General features: G+C 40.9%; 1 protein-coding gene across 1 annotated transcript in view; it reads right to left on the reverse strand.

Annotated features, from left to right (window-relative positions):
• Positions 1-17,622, reverse strand: part of hfm1 (helicase for meiosis 1) — an 18,601-nt gene continuing 979 nt past the window's right edge. The window contains exons 2-40 of the mRNA XM_053437408.1: positions 16,805-16,960; positions 16,596-16,711; positions 15,915-16,239; positions 15,042-15,379; positions 14,590-14,631; positions 14,434-14,504; positions 14,161-14,293; positions 13,787-13,938; positions 13,601-13,678; positions 12,833-12,988; positions 12,537-12,737; positions 12,361-12,449; positions 12,205-12,248; positions 11,943-12,044; positions 7,259-7,404; positions 7,065-7,159; positions 6,794-6,927; positions 6,661-6,708; positions 6,399-6,479; positions 6,144-6,235; positions 5,907-6,013; positions 5,712-5,759; positions 5,505-5,602; positions 5,289-5,423; positions 4,748-4,833; positions 4,582-4,665; positions 4,266-4,423; positions 4,007-4,110; positions 3,594-3,779; positions 3,419-3,484; positions 3,168-3,292; positions 2,771-2,853; positions 2,524-2,639; positions 2,314-2,397; positions 1,139-1,447; positions 867-951; positions 616-715; positions 342-493; positions 1-208 (exon numbers count right to left, since the gene is read on the reverse strand). Coding sequence (XP_053293383.1) covers positions 154-208; positions 342-493; positions 616-715; positions 867-951; positions 1,139-1,447; positions 2,314-2,397; positions 2,524-2,639; positions 2,771-2,853; positions 3,168-3,292; positions 3,419-3,484; positions 3,594-3,779; positions 4,007-4,110; positions 4,266-4,423; positions 4,582-4,665; positions 4,748-4,833; positions 5,289-5,423; positions 5,505-5,602; positions 5,712-5,759; positions 5,907-6,013; positions 6,144-6,235; positions 6,399-6,479; positions 6,661-6,708; positions 6,794-6,927; positions 7,065-7,159; positions 7,259-7,404; positions 11,943-12,044; positions 12,205-12,248; positions 12,361-12,449; positions 12,537-12,737; positions 12,833-12,988; positions 13,601-13,678; positions 13,787-13,938; positions 14,161-14,293; positions 14,434-14,504; positions 14,590-14,631; positions 15,042-15,379; positions 15,915-16,239; positions 16,596-16,711; positions 16,805-16,875 — 4,695 coding nt within the window. The 5' untranslated portion in view covers positions 16,876-16,960 and the 3' untranslated portion in view covers positions 1-153. The remainder of the gene's footprint in view (positions 209-341; positions 494-615; positions 716-866; positions 952-1,138; positions 1,448-2,313; positions 2,398-2,523; positions 2,640-2,770; positions 2,854-3,167; positions 3,293-3,418; positions 3,485-3,593; positions 3,780-4,006; positions 4,111-4,265; positions 4,424-4,581; positions 4,666-4,747; positions 4,834-5,288; positions 5,424-5,504; positions 5,603-5,711; positions 5,760-5,906; positions 6,014-6,143; positions 6,236-6,398; positions 6,480-6,660; positions 6,709-6,793; positions 6,928-7,064; positions 7,160-7,258; positions 7,405-11,942; positions 12,045-12,204; positions 12,249-12,360; positions 12,450-12,536; positions 12,738-12,832; positions 12,989-13,600; positions 13,679-13,786; positions 13,939-14,160; positions 14,294-14,433; positions 14,505-14,589; positions 14,632-15,041; positions 15,380-15,914; positions 16,240-16,595; positions 16,712-16,804; positions 16,961-17,622) is intronic.

Below are 17,622 nucleotides of genomic sequence, written 5' to 3' on the forward strand. Positions count from 1 at the left end.
AACAGTCGGAACTCACAGGAACAACTTGTTTCAATTACAACATGAATGTATGATAACATGACTTTGAAACAGTCGGTAACTCACTTGTCGAATAAAGATGAACACAAACACTTGCTGATAAATTCATATCAGAGCTAGAGACATCAACGACTTCTAAAATATGCCATCAAATATCCCAATGTAAGCTTCCTCCTCTTGGCTGCTGATGCTGAAGATGCAGTATGTAGTAAAAGAGGGAAAGAGTATTTATTAATTAGGGTTACTTCAATAAATGTGAACTGCATTAAGATTTGTTTCATTATTTATTGAAGAATAACATTAGTCCAAATAAAAGCCTGTACCTTCTGTTGATAGATGATCTGGTGCTGGTGTTGGCTGGGACTCTCACTGTTGAGAAGAAATCAAACCTTCTGGTCTCTGGGACCGACTGCTTCTGTTCTGGGAGAGTTTCCCTTGTTTTTACTCGGATCTCTTCACTGAAGATGCCTGGTCTCTGCTCACATAGGAGGAAAGAGGCCAATGTCATAAGTGCCAACTACCTCTGTCTTTTGTAAATGTGGCCATCTAAAGGCAAAAGCATCACAATCACAGATCTTTGTAAACACACACACTCACCTTTTTATTAAAGTCAAGAGTGACTCGGTTCTGTGGCCTGACTGTGACTAGTGACGGTCCTGGTTTTCTGATTTCAGATCTTAGATTGGGTGAAATCAATCTGAAACACAAAAATACTGTCTTAAATACCACTTAAAACCTCTGCATCTCCTAAGATATTTTACATTATCAGATATTATTTGAGTAGTCATGTATGAAACAGAAAATAAGACTTAATTAGAGGTAACATGAGCAATATTTCCTGGCCTTACCTCAGTGGTGTCATGGCAGGGGTTGTACAGGATTTGACTTGTGAGGGACTGAAGAAGAGTGGATGTGCTGATGTAGCCCTGAAGCCTAAACATAAAATATATGTACTGATATCAAAGTCAGATCAATGGTGGTGGAATGACGTTGTAGTTTAGTCTAATATGATTAAAACATGGTATGATGAGATATAAATGAGATGTAAATACAGCTGAAAAATACAAGTGTCATTATCATTATTATCACAACTCCTGAGATGACGAAACTCTGACTTTACCTGGCATGTTGCACTCAACAGACTGCTGGGTCTGAGGTTTAGCATTAGTTGTGCACGAAGCAAATGACGTCTCGCTGGCGTGCACCAGGTGCTCATCATCAAAGTCGCCCCAGTCGTCCCATTCATTTCCGAGGTCAAAGGTGACAGTTGGTATTTGTGCGGATAAAGCAGTTTCACAGTATGAGCCTTGGCTTGTTACCGCAGTGGGCCTCTCAGAATGAGATGAGGTGGTCGTATTGGTCCGGTTTAGATGCAGTTCAGAGTTCTGACTCCAAACACTTATTCCCTGGTTCATCCACACTGAAGAAGCTGCACACAGACGACAACACCATCATTTGCTTCTGTGCCAATGATCTTCCTGTCAGATTTGTTTTGTTTCGTAAAGATCACATTGGTGCTTCTCCAACATAATTTTTTTTTAATAACCAAGTTCTTCAAAGATGTCAGTGGTATACAATTATCCTGGGCAAATGATAAATACTAAATACTTAAAAACTTTGTTGACACACATTTTAAATTTTTATAAATGTAAATGAAAAAAAACAATGTGTAAATTTAGCATTTTTCTCTCTACTTATTTTTTGTTTAGACTTGCATCCTTCAGTGTTCAGTCCATATTGTGTGTATAAGCAGGATTGTTTGTAAGTAATGAAATAATGAAATGAATAAAAACTAAGATTGTGCAAATTTGTTATTATTATACGGCCAAATAACTGTATAGAAGAAATAAATAATAAACACATTTATCATTTTTCCCAGAAGTTAACCATTAACACTACTGTAATGCTCTATACTGACTATCTTCTTATACTTCTTGTCAGTATAATATTAACACCCTAAGACTTTTTTCATCTTATTCAAATGCACTCTCTTCGTTATTGCATCCATGGAGGCTCTGGCCCCCAAAGATAAGACTCTGCAGCCAAATAACCTTTTCCATTAACCACATATCCTTTAATCAATGTCTGTATCTGTTCATCTGAGAACATTGAACTGTACTGTAAATGTAAATTCTATGATTTACTGCTAATAAACTGAAATGAAGCTGGAAATCTAAACCTCTGTCGTATGCACTGATAAGTGACTGGCAGTACGTAAAGTAAATTAGATTTGTAGTTAATGAGCTGCACTAGTCTACTACAGGGTTTGAGTGAATAGTTTTTGTTTCACGATACTTTGATGGTGGGTATGAGATGCAGCCGGGGTTCGGACTGTCTCTTCCGTCGTCTCGTACGTGTCTCCAACGTAATCGTAATATTCTGAGTAGGAGAGAGAGAGAATGACAGAGAGGCAGAGAAACACACTGTCACAGATCATGCAATGATACAATGATGGAATCAATGGAAAGGTGTAGAGTTCAGAGTCATCGGCTTTATGTCATGTACCACTGTCAAACTCGTCCAGCTGAATCGTGTCTGTGAGTTCAGTGCAGTCTTCTCCTGTCAGATCCACAGTGTCAGTGTGAGGTCTCTCTGAGGCTCCATTGTCATTTACTCCATACCTTCAGATCACAACAATTACAATTGATCATCAGTCAAAATTGGTCTCACACATTTTACTGTCACACTTTTCTAGAATTTAAATAGCACCCATTCAAACTCTAAACAGTGTAACTGTGAAAACTGTGAATACCAGGAAACGGTCGGAAGTCTCTCTTTGGGTTTGTAAGCAAAGTTTTGCATGTTGACAGACGCAGACTCCTCACTCATTTTCATCTGAGGAAATACAACACAACATCAAACACAAACGTATCCAGCTTATTCATACTGAGAGATCTGCTTAATATGTTATGTCCTGGACCCTGTCTGTTTGTTTGATCGGCAGGATTACGCCAAAGCTACTAAACGGATTTCCACAAAACTTGATGGGAGGATGGGACATGGGCAAGGTAAGAAACTATTACATTTTGGTGCAGATCCAGACAGAGGGACATATTTCTTTAATTTTCTTTCACATAAGATCTTCATTATTTTGAATATGTGCCCTTCTATTCTATTGTCATATAAAAAATATCTGTTGTCTTCCTCACCTTGAGTCGTTTGACAGGAGTCTGTGCCAATGTGTCACATCTGCTCCTGAGGTCTTTCAAATGGGAAGAGAAACCATATTCTTGATTTGTGGACCTCTTCTTTGCCACATTTACTCCTACTTTACCTTAGGGGGAGGGACACATGTGGACATATGACAGTCTGATGGATCTTGACAGGCAAACCAAGTTATGCACAGGTCAATACACAAATAAACAGAAAGACACAAAATCCCTGCTGTGATTGTACTCACAGCAGTCGTGGCCACAGAGATCCTTATTCTTGCAGAAGTGGTTGCACTGTCTTTTGTTGCCTGAATCTGATTAAAAGTTGTCACATTTTAACAGAGAACCAAAACTACAAATAAATAAACCATTTTATATTTCAGCATAATCAAAATCAAGAGTAAGAAAGCTACAGTGTCGTGCCTCGGTCTGTCACAGATGTGGTATTTTCCCTCTGAGGTGTAGCTGGATCACCTGACTGTGGTTTCAGAGCAGAGTGCTGCGCTCTCTGTCCCGTAGGATCACACGATGTGTGGCATGGATTATCAGCACCAAACCTCCTGGCTCCAGAGAAGTACACGTTGAACTGCTGCTGGATGTCGAAGCCAACTACAAGACAGGAAAAAGGAAGTAAGTACTTAGACTGTGCGAGACACTAGACATGATGTACAAGCCCTGCAAAATCAATGGTGTGAACTTTTATGTTATGACAACAAATGAAAAATGTCTTAAAATAGGCATTGTTTTAGAATTGTATTTTAAATCTATAAAAAATGTCACCTTAAACTGTACATTAATATCCCCAGACTATATAATATTTCCACTGTCTTAGTTACCATATTCTGAGCTGATGAGATTGACACTGATCTCCTCTCCTTTCGAGGCCTTCGCCACCTCAATCTTTTTCGACCAGCTACCGCACCGCAACAGCACCAAGTCCCTGGAAAACAAAGATGGAGGTTACTTGCTGAAGTTTTAAACCAAGTTTATTTATTTTTTTACATAATGGTGAAAGGTCTGTGCTTTTTTGATTTAATTACAAAATAGGACAAGTCAAACAAAGAGAAATTGGTTATATCAATATTTTTTTTTTACGTGAGTTTCTGTATGAAGACCACACTGTTGTCAGAGTCTCCGATGATCAGTGACACGTAGTGGTGGTCTGGAGCCGTTCTCCTGGACAGCAGCTGGGCCTGGTTTTTTAGGTTCACTTTCACCACAATCTCTGCTGTAGCACAGCTGTATCTGGGAAGCTATGAAACACAACAGCAACTTAAAAGAAAGACATTGAAGAATAACAGACCTATCTAGTATTGAAATTCTTACCAACAAAAAGAGAGAAAATCTCTATTACATGATTTAATATAGTGCACTTGACCCTGTGATAATATCGTTCTGCTGCGCTGTTTACCTGCTCCAAAGTTACTTCATACTTTGGAAGATTCATGACAGATTCTCTGATCTGATTTCCAAATGGTGGATGTCTGTTGAGAATCTGAAGAAAGAGAAATTAAGTCACGTCAAATGTTTGCAATTATCAGGAAGTGTTTTTAATTTTGAATATTTCACAGACAGACCAGCTCAAGCTCTCTTGGGTTGGTTTGCTCGATTTTGCTCAAAGTGGTGAGTCCAGCGTTCACCATGGCAGTCGACAGAGTCTGACCTGGAACCCACAGGACGCATCACATGTAAGGAAATTACCTCCACATTTAATAGAAAAGAATATTCGGTTTATTAGTTAATTCATCATGTAGCAACTGTGGCAGAGTAAGTTTGGTCTGAAATATACCAGTATATGTTTAACAACCACGTATATAGCTATTCTTCATTACCACATTTACATTGCTTAGATAAATTATGATTAATTGCTTGTTTGTATAAGTCTATGGTTTGCAAAACACACATGAATTATCCATAGATATATTTAATTATATAAGATAGATTTGATTTAATTTCAGGTTGACTTGAAAGAACCGGAAAGGGAAAACATACTAATTAGATTAAACAGCTAACTCTGGCTCATTTACAGTGTATTGTCTGATTAATGAGTACTGTCCCTATCAAATAAATAAACATGAATACGCTATATATAGCACATTAACAGAGCAGAGAACCCACCTATCTTCTCCATCTGTCTGGAAACATAGGGCGAGTTCTCCCAAAGCTTTGATCTGAAGCACTTGGCCAGAATCAGGGAGTTGAGCAGAGCAGAGAAACCTGCCTTAGATCGCTGACTCAGAAACTCTGTCAGACCTGATGAAGAACAAATGTTTATAGATGTAATGTTGGGAGAACATTTAGATTTTTTTGGCTGCCCTGATTTATGCAACATACATTTGCTGACACGCATCCCATTCTTGAAGATCTTTGCTGTGTCCTGTGTGAGTCCAAACTCTTGAATTGAGATAGAACCAAGCTGAGCCTGAATCAAGCTACAAACAAGCCGATGAATGCAAGATAAATGGATTAAGACAAAACTAAATCATGAACCCTTATTCATTTTTTATTCAACAAGGGAGAGCACACAATGAGAAAACGTACCAGTTCACTTTCATCTCGCTGGTTTTGATCTTTCCCTCAATGGGAAACCTAGAAACATATATTAATAACTCATTTATTATGGCTGGTGTCTACCTCCATCCGTATGTCTTTCCCAACCAAAAGTTCAAATATGATGCGCAAAGAAAATAGGGATTATGAGACTGTAAATGAAACCGTTCCATAATTGTTTCTCACCTGATGGTGATCCTGTTCTTGTCCCTGTTCAAAGTGTTCAGGGGCCGTTTCTCATTCACTCTCAACTGAATGTCACTGAACTCTCTGCTCTTTGACAACAGCTCGATCTGTACATACAAGCACTTTAGATCTAAATACTATGCTTTTGCAATGCCATGCAATACACAGGTTCCTTTTGCAGGAAACCTGTTTAACACCGCGCTGCCCTATCTGCTGTCTGATTATAGGGAAACCTACCAGGTCAGACAGGTTCTCGGTGCCAGCCACTTTGCAGAACTGCGTCATGGTGTCGAAAGCAACACAGTATCTCGCCATCAACCTACCGGCCTCTGTGAAGAAAGAAAACAAACTACTTAACATGGTATTTTATATAATATAATTGAAAAAGAAGAGTGTAGTCAAATGTAAATGACATTGATCCCGCTGATATTAACCTAAAAGATAGTTAAAAAGGAAAACATTAAACATTTTGCAGCCAAATGTTCCCTCTACCTGTTGGTTTGATATTGATATCTTCATCCATGTGGATCAGACCGATGGAGGACAGAGAGGTGAGGTTCTTCAGGCACAGAGCTAAAGAGATGATGAAAACAGTTTCATCTTCTACAATAGTGGAGTAGGTTTACTTGTGAACACAATTTACCCAGTTAAAGACAGAAGCAGAGCTGGAACTAAATGTGGCTTCAGTATAGTGATTTACAATTTATCAACTTAATAATCAGTTAGAGATAGAGTAGTAGTAGTTTTCTCCTACCTTGCAATTTTGCTTCAATTCCATGTCTGTCTATGCCAGCAGAGAACCCTGAAATGATTTAATGTAGAATAAGAACAAAGAAGTTGGACAATGAACCTGAAACTTTATTTTTATTTGTGCTTTGAGCTCTCACCGTAGTGCGTGGGGTTCTTGAGGGCTCGGATGTAGAGGAAGGTGGAGCGTATCCAGTCAAGAGCCATGTTGACATCACTGATGGTTTGGAGAACAATCTCAGCATTCAGGTGCTCCACCAGGTGACCGTGTAGGCTGGGGAAATAAGAGACACTGTTACTTCTACAACTTCTACTGCATGAGCTAACTCCACTATGTATTCACGTGAGAGAGAATGACTGAAAGACTGAAGAACTGAGAGGAGTAAGTGACACAGCTACAATCCATAATACCTGCTCTCAATGATTTCCATCCCACTCATAAGCTTCATATACTTGTCTCTGGTTTGAACTTTGGTCATGATCACTGCAGTCGCTGATGTGTCAAACTAGAAAAGGACAAATTAAAACCATGAAGCTAATGTTTTCGTATAAAAGTTTAAACCATTGCCAAAGTAGTGGTTAAAGAATTATCGTTCTGTGGTTACCTGTGGTCTTCCAGCTCGGCCTATCATCTGCAGCAGGTCAGACTCGCTGCACTCTTCACAGGAGCCTGCAACATATTGCATGGTGGATTTGATCACCACCAGATGAGCTGGCAGGTTCACCCCCATGGCCAGCGTCCTGGTGGTAACTGGGAAATAATATGAGTTAAATTCAGTGCCAGGGAGATACAGTAAAAAACAGATTTAAAATCACATCAGCAAGTCCAAAAAGAACCTGAATGTTTTGCACCAATAATATTATTTGGTGTGTGGTTCCTGGTTTACGTTTAATTACAGTTTTTCTCAGTTGTTAACACACAAAAAGCGAAAATTCGGCACAATTTGCACAACCTTCACTTCATGTACCAATCGCTCGACCCAATTTAGCACTACTTCACACTCCCTTATCTGCATTAGACTCTGACTTTCCTTCTTTACACTCTGATGTCAATTACACATCACCTTGTTGTCAAAACACTACACACAATGTTCAGTTGTTGCAGACACTTCTCAAATAAAATCTCAAAGCATCAACCTACAACACACAAATACTCAAATCTCTAAACATTCAGGTCTGTTGAGCAATTTCACCGCATTTACACAGCCGAACAGGAGACTGAAATTGTAGATATGGTTTGTGAGAACAATACCATGGGATGCCTAATTCATTTTTGTGAAGGGGGGGGGGGGGGGGGCTGAGCAGGCCGGTTTACAGTACTGTTCTGTGTGTACCGAAATAAACCTTTTTTTGCTGCATATCTGTGTGCTGTTTTATGTTTGACTATGAAAAAAGTAGGCCTACACTGAGACATTTTACAAAAGGAGAAATGGCTCATTCTCCAGAGTCATTGTCATTCATATGGTGTGTTCCATTTCGATGATTGTGTTTTCAATTTTGCACTTCAGTGTACTGTAAATGCTTGGTAGTGTGCAAGCAAATGCTTAGTTGTGTGTACCCAATGAATGGTATGTGTGTGCCATTTGAAAATATGGCTGTGTGTACCAAATGAAAACACGAGTTCCATTTTGTGAACAGTTGAGAGATTTGATTGCAAAGAGTCATCTTGCAAAGGGAGTGTCAGGTTTAGCATTTTGTGTGTGAGGTTTTCAGTTGTCTGTGTGCAGTTTTGAGAAAGCCGTTATTGTTTTGATAAACGTGTGTTAACAACTGTGAAAAACTGTAAGTGCCTTGAGCCTCTGTTTTGTTTGATGAACAATGGAGAACTTGAGAGATATCGACAACCAGAGAAGGAGAGGGGTAAGAGTGAGAGGAGGAGGAGGAGGAGGTAGAGGAGGAAGAGGAGGAAGAGGAGGAAGAGGAGGAAGAGGAGGACAAGCAGCAGGAGGGAGAGGAAGAGGAGGCAGAGGAGGACGAGGAGGTAGAGGAGGACAAGCACGAGGAGAGAGAGGAGGTAGAGGAGTAGGAGGACGGAGACAAGTAAGAGGAGGAGGAAGAGGAGGACAAGGAGGAGGAGAGGGAGAAGTAGGAGGAGGAGGAGGAGGAGAAAGAAGAAGGAGAATGGTCATCTCTAATGAGATTCGGGCCACTATGGTAGACCATGTGCTCAACCATGGTTTGAGCATGAGGGAGGCTGGCCGGAGGGTCCAACCAAACCTCAGCCGCTTCACAGTTGCTGCCATCATAAGAACCTTCAGGATGGAGAACAGGTAGGAAATCTATTTGTATTGTGTACTGTAATACTGCACATCAATAGAATACAGTGTGCTCACAGTATTTATATTTTGCAGGACTGAAAGAAAACCACACCGTGGAGGAAGAACACGCATATTCACAGCCGAACAGGAGAATGAAATTGTGGCTATGGTTCGTGAGAACAACGCCATCACTCTAAAACAAATAAAAACTAGGATCCTGGCTGACCATGCTACATTTAGAAACATCCAGACCGTCAGCCTCTCTACATTGGACCGTATTCTGCATAGGAATGCCATGCGGATTAAGCAAGTGTACAGGGTCCCATTCGAACGGAACACAGACCGCATCAAGGAGTTACGGCGAGAGTTTGTGCTTGTAAGTACCATACATTCAGCACTTACACATGCATGTATTGTACCTGTAATCCAATATTGTTCCTTTTCTACAGTGTCTCACTGTAGCCCACTGTGTTGACCTCTCTGTGTCCATACTGTAACTTGCATTCTCATGCTGTCTGTGTCAGCGGATCAAGGAGCATGACACAGCTAATGTGTTGTACAAGTATATCTTTATCGACGAGGTGGGATTCAACCTGGTGAAGAGGAGGCGACGGGGGAGAAACGTCATTGGCCAGCGGACCATCGTTGAGGTCCCCGGCCAGCGGGGTGGGAACATCACAATGTGTGCTGCCATGACTCACAATGGGATCTTGCACCGTCATGCCCACCTAGGGGCCTATAACGCTGCCCGTCTCCTCGTCTTCCTGGATGGCCTGCATGACCTTATGGTACCACCTGGCCAGATAGATGACCCACAGCGGATCGGTCATGTTGTCATCTGGGACAATGTGAGCTTCCACCGGGCTGCTCAAGTGCGTGAGTGGTTCCGGGACCACCCACATTTTTCCGTTCTATACCTTCCACCTTATTCTCCTTTCCTGAATCCCATTGAGGAATTCTTTTCAGCTTGGAGGTGGAAGGTATATGAAGGGAACCCAGAGGACCGGGTCCCACTGCTCCAGGCAATGGAGGAGGCCTGTGGCGACGTGAGTGTCGAGGCCTGTCAGGGCTTCATGCGCCACTCGAGGCGTTTCTTCCAACGCTGCTTGGATAGGGAGAACATTGCATGTGAGGTGGATGAGGCCCTCTGGCCAGACAGGAACCGGAGGCGTGATGCCTAATTCCTTTTTGTGAAGGGGGGGGGGGGATTGAGCAGGCCGGTTTACAGTACTGTATTGTTCTCTGTGTGTACAAAAATAAACCTTTTTTTGCTTCATATTTGTGATCTGTTTTATGTTTGACTATGAAAAAAGTAGGCGTAAACTGAGACATTTACAAAAGGAGAAATGGCTCATTCTCCATAGCCATTGTCATTCATATGTTGTGTTCTATTTCGATGATTGTGTTTTAAATTTTGCACTTCAGTGTGCTGTAAATGCTTGGTAGTGAGCAAGCAAATGCTTAGTTGTGTGTACTCAATGAATGGTATGTGTGTGTCATTTGAAAATATGGCTGTGTGTACCGAATGAAAACACGAGTTCCATTTTGTGAACAGTTGAGAGATTTGATGGCAAAGAGTCATCTTGCAAAAGAAGTGTCAGGTTTAGCATTTTGTGTGTGAGGTTTTCAGTTTTCTGTGTGCAGTTTTGAGAAAGCCGTTATTGTTTTGAAAAACGTGTGTTAACAATTGTGAAAAACTGTAAAGACTAGTATCCTGGCTGACCATGCTACATTTAGAAACGTCCAGACCGTCAGCCTCTCTACATTGGAGCGTATTCTTCATAGGAATGCCATGCGGATGAAACAAGTGTACAGGGTCCAATTCGAACGGAACACAGGCATCAAGGAGTTACGGGGAGAGTTTGTGCTTGTGTGTACCATACATTCAGCACTGACACATGCATGTATTGTACCTGTAATCCAATATTGTTCCTTTTCTACAGTGTCTCACTGTAGCCCACTGTGTTGACCTCTCTGTGTCCATACTGTAACTTGCATTTTCATGCTGTCTGTGTCAGCGGATCCAGGAGCATGACACAGCTCATATGTTGTACCAGTACATCTTTATTCATTTTTGTGAAGGGAGGGTGAGCAGGCCAGTTTACAGTACTGTACTGTTCGCTGTGTGTACCGAAATAAACCTTTTTATGCTGCATATTTGTGTGCTGTTTTATGTTTGACTATGAAAAAAGTTGGCCTACACTGAGAAATTTTACAAAAGGAGAAATGGCTCATTCTCCAGAGTCATTGTCATTCATATGGTGTGTTCCATTTCGATGATTGTGTTTTAAATTTTGCACTTCAGTGTGCTGTAAATGCTTGGTAGTGAGCAAGCAAATGCTTAGTTGTGTGTGCTCAATGAATGGTATGTGTGTGTCATTTGAAAATATGGCTGTGTGTACCAAATGAAAACACGAGTTCCATTTTGTGAACAGTTGAGAGATTTGATGGCAAAGAGTCATCTTGCAAAGGAAGTGTCAGGTTTAACATTTTGTGTGTGAGGTTTTCAGTTTTCTGTGTGCAGTTTTGAGAAAGCCGTTATTGTTTTGAAAAACGTGTGTTAACAATTGTGAAAAACTGTAATGGTGGTTGATGAGTTGAAATGACAGTTTTATTGTTTGTCTCTCATAAGCATTTCATGAATTAAAAACTAAATTCAAGTTTCACAGACTCATTTGTTACTTATCTTTTCCTAGGAAATATTGGATATTGATTGATTGATATTCCTATTCATTTAAAAACATACAAGTATAGGTCATTTTAATATAACATACTGTAGTACCTCATCATTAAAAAGGCATTTAGATTTAAATTGGACATCTCTTTGAATAGGAACCTTGGGCAATATCTCAACACAAAAAGTATCAACCACTTTTTGACTCAGGTGTTGCAACCTGACACTTAGATTTTTTCCTGTTTATGTCTACAGCGTCACAAGGCAGATAAAAATGACAGGATCATGTAGCATACTTCTATTGTGTCATATCAGTTCACAATACAGGATAAGACTGTGTAAGTGACAAAGACTCACAGAGGACAGGCAGGTCTCCCAGAGTGAAGGCCTCTTCTATCAACTTCCTGTCCGACATTTCAACTCCTGCATGGTGGAAACCAACTCCAAACATCACCAGTTCTGGACCACAAACAAGGTTATGTGTTAAACAGCTGATTGTTAGACGCCCACTTAAATGAACACATGCTTTCTTACTTTGTCTAAATTGAAACCGTTTTAGAGTCTGTGATCGGAATATTACGATTTCAAATGGGGTTTATGGGCTGCTATAAAGACTCACCTCTCAGTTTGGAATCCAGAATAGAGTTTGCATATTTTAACAACCTAGAGAATGAAAATCAAGCTTTCAGTGAAATGAATGAAAATGAACAATGAGAAAATGTATTGATGAAGAGTTGCATATGAACATTTTAATGTGAAAAAGGTGGCAATATACCTCTGCTTGTGCTCAATGCTCATGATGAACCGAGCGTCCTTGGCCAGAACTGCAGCTGACTGCTGGGCTCCTTTCCTGGTAGAGCAAAACTACGGAGACATTTTGTATTAAACATATAAAAAATTAAAAGGCACACCGAATACTTGCAGGACAGTTTCTCCCATTTTCCTACTCACCACTAAAGCAGGCTTATGGTCAGAGTAAGTCTGAATGATGTTGGCCATCTTGTAGTTGAGTGACAGATCAAACTTAAACTCTGTTTGGTTTTGGTTGCAGGGGAATCCCAGCACCACCTTCCTGAGCTTCACTGGACGATGGCTTTCATCCATTTCCAGATATGTGGCTGGACCGCTCTCATTCGACAGCCAGTCTGCTATCTAACAACAGGCAGTTCACGAATTAGTCACAGGCTACTGATTTATAAAGCAGATACAGAGCAAACATATAAAGACTGTTTTTGTCAGCCACTTACATCAGAGATGTTGGGTATGGTGGCTGAAACCGCCATAAACCTGATTGAGAGGCCTGACTCTGGATTCTGAGCTGTCCTGTATGTGTTCACTGCCTTCATCCTGCTCACCACCACTTCCAACGTGGCACCACGGGTCTTATCTTTCACCACATGCACCTGAAGGATAGAAATGTTTCATCTTACAGCCGATTTCAGAAACATCTCATAGGTTAAAATTAAGGAAATTTGTTGGAATGAAGGAAAAATAAAATAGAATTTAATTTTGATAAAATAAATTGTTGATCTTTATTTTCTACTATTAAGATCAGTGATTTCTATAAGAATTAGACAGGTTGTTAGCACTTTCATCACACACAGGCCCAGAACATGATGTGCTGTAACTTTTAAATGGCTAATCTATTATTATATACATATATATATATATATATATATTATTCAGTTTGATTGTGTTCCATTTGTATCAAAACTACATTTATTCTCTGTTAATTGTATTTATTCTATTGATTATGAGTTTTTTGTTGATGTGTTCTTATCTCTAAGGCCCCTATAAATAAATGTATAATTATTATTATTAATCTCAAGTGAAATACCGCACTGAGGGCTGAGCGAACTGATCATGCATAGTGGCAAAATAAAACACAATGTGAAAAGCACATCTTCTGTCACCTCAGTGCACGGTGAGCCTCCACATTAATCCAGGCTGTCTTTGAGATACTATGAAAACTGATTAATGGGCCGTAGAAAGAAATGTCTGACAAACACACTGACCTCATCGATAAGGAGGAGCCTGACGAGCTGCAGCAGACAGTTATCCTTCCATTTTCTTGTCATGCTGTCCCATTTTTCCTGAAAGAATGATAAATGCAACATAACATATTCAGGTAGCACTCATCTGTATACCTATTCCACTTATATTGCAATGGTTCAGTTGAAATGCAGTGTAGTGTCACCCACAGGCGTGGTCAGGATGATGTGGGAGTCCTGAATCTCAAAGAAGTCATCAATCTCTGTGTCGCCTGTAAGCTCCTTACAGATCAGACCCAGAGGCCCAAACTTCTTCCTCCAGCTCTCGAAGCACTGACTGCACAGAGCTTTGATGGGGGCAACTGGCAAAAACAATCAATGACAGAATTATCAATCAGATCAGTAATTTAATCAGATCTGTGTTTTAAATCAGTTGTAAGTGACACAACATAGCTCTGAGTATAAAACAATTGAACTTCCCCAAGGAGGAGAATGTTTCCCAAAAATTGAAAATAGAAAATACAACTTTTCAACTAGAACTACTCTGTTGTGTCTCCTCGGGTTGTGGCCTTAGCTGCACTCACTATAGACAGCTTTGACATCTCTCCAGGGCTCCGACGTCTCCATTAGCATGCGAATGATGGCCAGCTCAAACAGCACTGTCTTTCCAGATCCAGTGGGTGCACATGCCACAAAGTTCTTACCTGTGTAAAGAACCTGAGCAAAAAGCAAACATAAACTCACTCCAGGAGATCCACCCGGTGACATGTTCACAGGCTGCGACAACATAATGAAAAGTGTAATGTTTTTCATAATCCTCAGTACACTGTTTATAAAGGCTCTCAAATCAAGCTTACGTCATCCAGCGCTTTGGACTGAACATAGTTGAAAAACGGGAATTCGTTGAAGACGGATCTGAACTTTGAGGCTGTGTTTGCATTGTTAAGGGATTGAAGAACTTCAGGAAAAACATCAGACGTCAAATTACATTTCAAGCAGAAAAAAAAGGATACGGATTTCCGAGACAGGTCGCAAAACTTCAGGCCCAGAAGAACCTAAAATGAGTTCAAACACAATCATATGTTCATTTTCACTCACACTGTTTCTGACCGCTTGCCCGTTTTATGATATTCATTTTAAGTCTTTATTTGAGGTATAACACTAAGGAATTGTGTTTTCTGCTTAAAACAAAACTTCAAAAATGGCTTCTACTTTTACTGCCTCCTGCCTCTATCAGCCACCTAGTGACCAGCTTGTTTCATTACACTGGAGCGGTCAATGGGGAGAGCTCACCTCATTTTACCTCATCACACCCTAACACACTGTGGCAGCTGCTGCCACTGCTAGGCGCAGGCATACTCATTAGCTGCAACATTATACATAAGCTATACGAGTGGTGTTTGGTAAACCAGTCATAGACAGCGAGTACACGCCTGTCTGAGACTGTGTCAGCTCAGTGCAGCACCTTGTATGCAGAGCGGCTGAGGCGTCATGGGCGGAACGAAGGCTCTCTTTGTGGCCCTGTCCGGCATCTCGGAGTGTGTGGCCTGCTGTGGGGGTCGGCCACTTGCTGCAGTTGAGCCCAGGAGGGGGGGTGAAAAGAGGGGCTTTGGAGGGAAAGGAGGAGCTGCTTTGCAAACTGTCGCCCGTGGCGGCTGAAGAGGAGGAGGTACTGTCGCCATGGTAACCTGACTGAGAAAAGTTTGAGGTCGGGAAGCTGTCTGGCTGCTGCTGCCGCGGATACCGAGGTCGCCTGTGTGTGACGAGTCACCTCCACTGTTCGACACCTGAACCTTGAACAAGCTGTTGTGGAATGAAGGGAAGGATATGAAGGTTGGAGGCTTGTGTGAGGAAGCTAGACATTCTGGCCTGTGGCATCAAGGCCAAGAAGGGGGATGGTTAAGCATCTTTTCATGTTCTTGTTATGAACTGTCCATCGATTCAAAAATCAAGGCTCATTGTGATTCGCCATAATAACATTTTTAACAAAGCAAATCAAGTGTTTCAATAATTTCAGGGATTAAAGAGGGAATCAGGGTGACATTACATATTTGGACAGTTGGTAACATGAATCCTGATCAAAATGTTTTTCCATATCAAGCTCTGCATCCACCTCCTACAAAGAAAATCTTTGCTGACCTGATCTTTACTGCCTTAAATTCTTACCATTTTGTACCTCAGGCCACATGTCAAACTTAAGCAGTTAAATGCTGTAAAATTGTAAACACATTTCTGTCCCCTAGTGTAGATTTCACATCTTTCAAAACAAGTAGACTTTGAAAACAACGTGCAGAGACTCTTTAATCCACGATCATGTAAAGGCTGTCTTGACACTTGCCTTCTCCGTAGAAGTGGGCTTTTGCTGCCGTCCAGAGACAAACACCTCCTGCTGACGGCCACATGACCAGAGTCCTGCGGGGTTTCATCTCCACCTCTGCCACTCTGACAGGCACCCTGAGAGTAATCCCTGAACCCTTCACCTCCCCAAAGGCCATCACATTTGCTGATGCTGTTACTGTTGCTGCCACACTGAGTGTCCTCAAACTCTTTTTCGTCATGGTTAAAACCATAACAGCTGTTGATTTGTGATAAGACTTTAAGGCCAGCTGATAATTTAAAAGGAGGAAGGGACCTTGAGGCCGGAACACGTTTCACTGAGAAATCTGTGAGAAATAAAGAAGAGACAGAGATTGTTTCCTCAAATCAAGCTGCTGGTGGCTGTACATTATTTTGAAGATTCTGCAATGATTTGACAATGATTTGGAAAGATGAGAAGAAAAGTAGAAAATATTAAAGAATTTACAGCAGGAAATTTACCATTCCACTGACACAAAAAACTATGAGAATATATCATATGACCCAGATCCTAGTTTGTTTGCACAAGTCAAGGGAAATTGGGAAAGCTTGTGAGCTATCGTGTCTGTGAGTCACAAAATTAAATTTAGTCAGGCTTCAATAGGCCAGATACTGAGCAGTTTACTCAAGTCAAGTGAAAAGGAATTCAGACTTTACAACATACTGTATCGGGTAGGGAGTGACTCTGCCTCCTCCTGCTTATCATGGGTAGCTGGAATCTGAGAAAGGGATGGGGGCACATCCAGGTGCCATGGACTAGTCTCCTGGTGCAGAGGCTTTCTGTTGAATACAACCCAGAGGGAAGAACGTTGATGAGCTGCTAAGAGAGAAACAAGAGGGGGGAGGGTGTGTGTGCTATCTATTTGCACTCACACTTTGTGGACAATGGGTTTCTCAAAAAACAGATTGTCCAGGGACAAGGAGCAGTCACTGGGGTCCAACATCTCAACGGATCATGGATGGATGGATTTTAATTGGGAACATCCATCTTTATCCAACTTGAGTGGTTCATCCAAGATCAGCTTTGGCCTGTGGCAACAAGGGGTTAGCTAACCATCTTTTCATTTGTCACTCATATGTCCTTGAATGCAAAGGTCAAGCTTCCTATCATGCAGCTAGTTACACCATAATTGCCCCTGCCAGGGAGGTTGTTTTGACCCCTGTCTGTTTGTTCATTGTTGTTTTTTTTGTATGCATGATTACACAACAACTATTACCAATTTTCTTGAAACTTGGTGGAGAACACCTTAAAGAACACATTAAACATTGGCGATGATCTGGACAAAGGGGAAAACCCACTTTCTCTGACATTGTGAAATAAGGCCTTATCTTTTTCTTATATTATTACCATTTTCCCCTGGGAATATTTTGTGGATCTTAATAAAAGCAATCAGGACTGACATCTATGGAGGAGCTTGATTGAATTTAAGGGGAATGTTGGGCCTTGGCGTAGGGACACGCTCTCTTCGGCCATTTTTAGTTCATTAACAAGTGTATGGATTCAAACCATTGGAGAAAATGAAGTGAAAATCATATGTACATAACAATTTAGGACAAAAATAATGAAAATACTGCAATAGCTATGTGGTTAGCGATGTGGCTTCCAATTTGACTTCATTATTAATACATAAAACATGAAATAGCTTAATATTTTCTAAATATCCACCTGCTGCAGGATGTTAAATGTTTTT

The sequence above is a fragment of the Pleuronectes platessa genome, chromosome 13 (assembly GCF_947347685.1).
Source record: "Pleuronectes platessa chromosome 13, fPlePla1.1, whole genome shotgun sequence".
In the NCBI taxonomy this organism is placed as follows: domain Eukaryota; kingdom Metazoa; phylum Chordata; class Actinopteri; order Pleuronectiformes; family Pleuronectidae; genus Pleuronectes; species Pleuronectes platessa.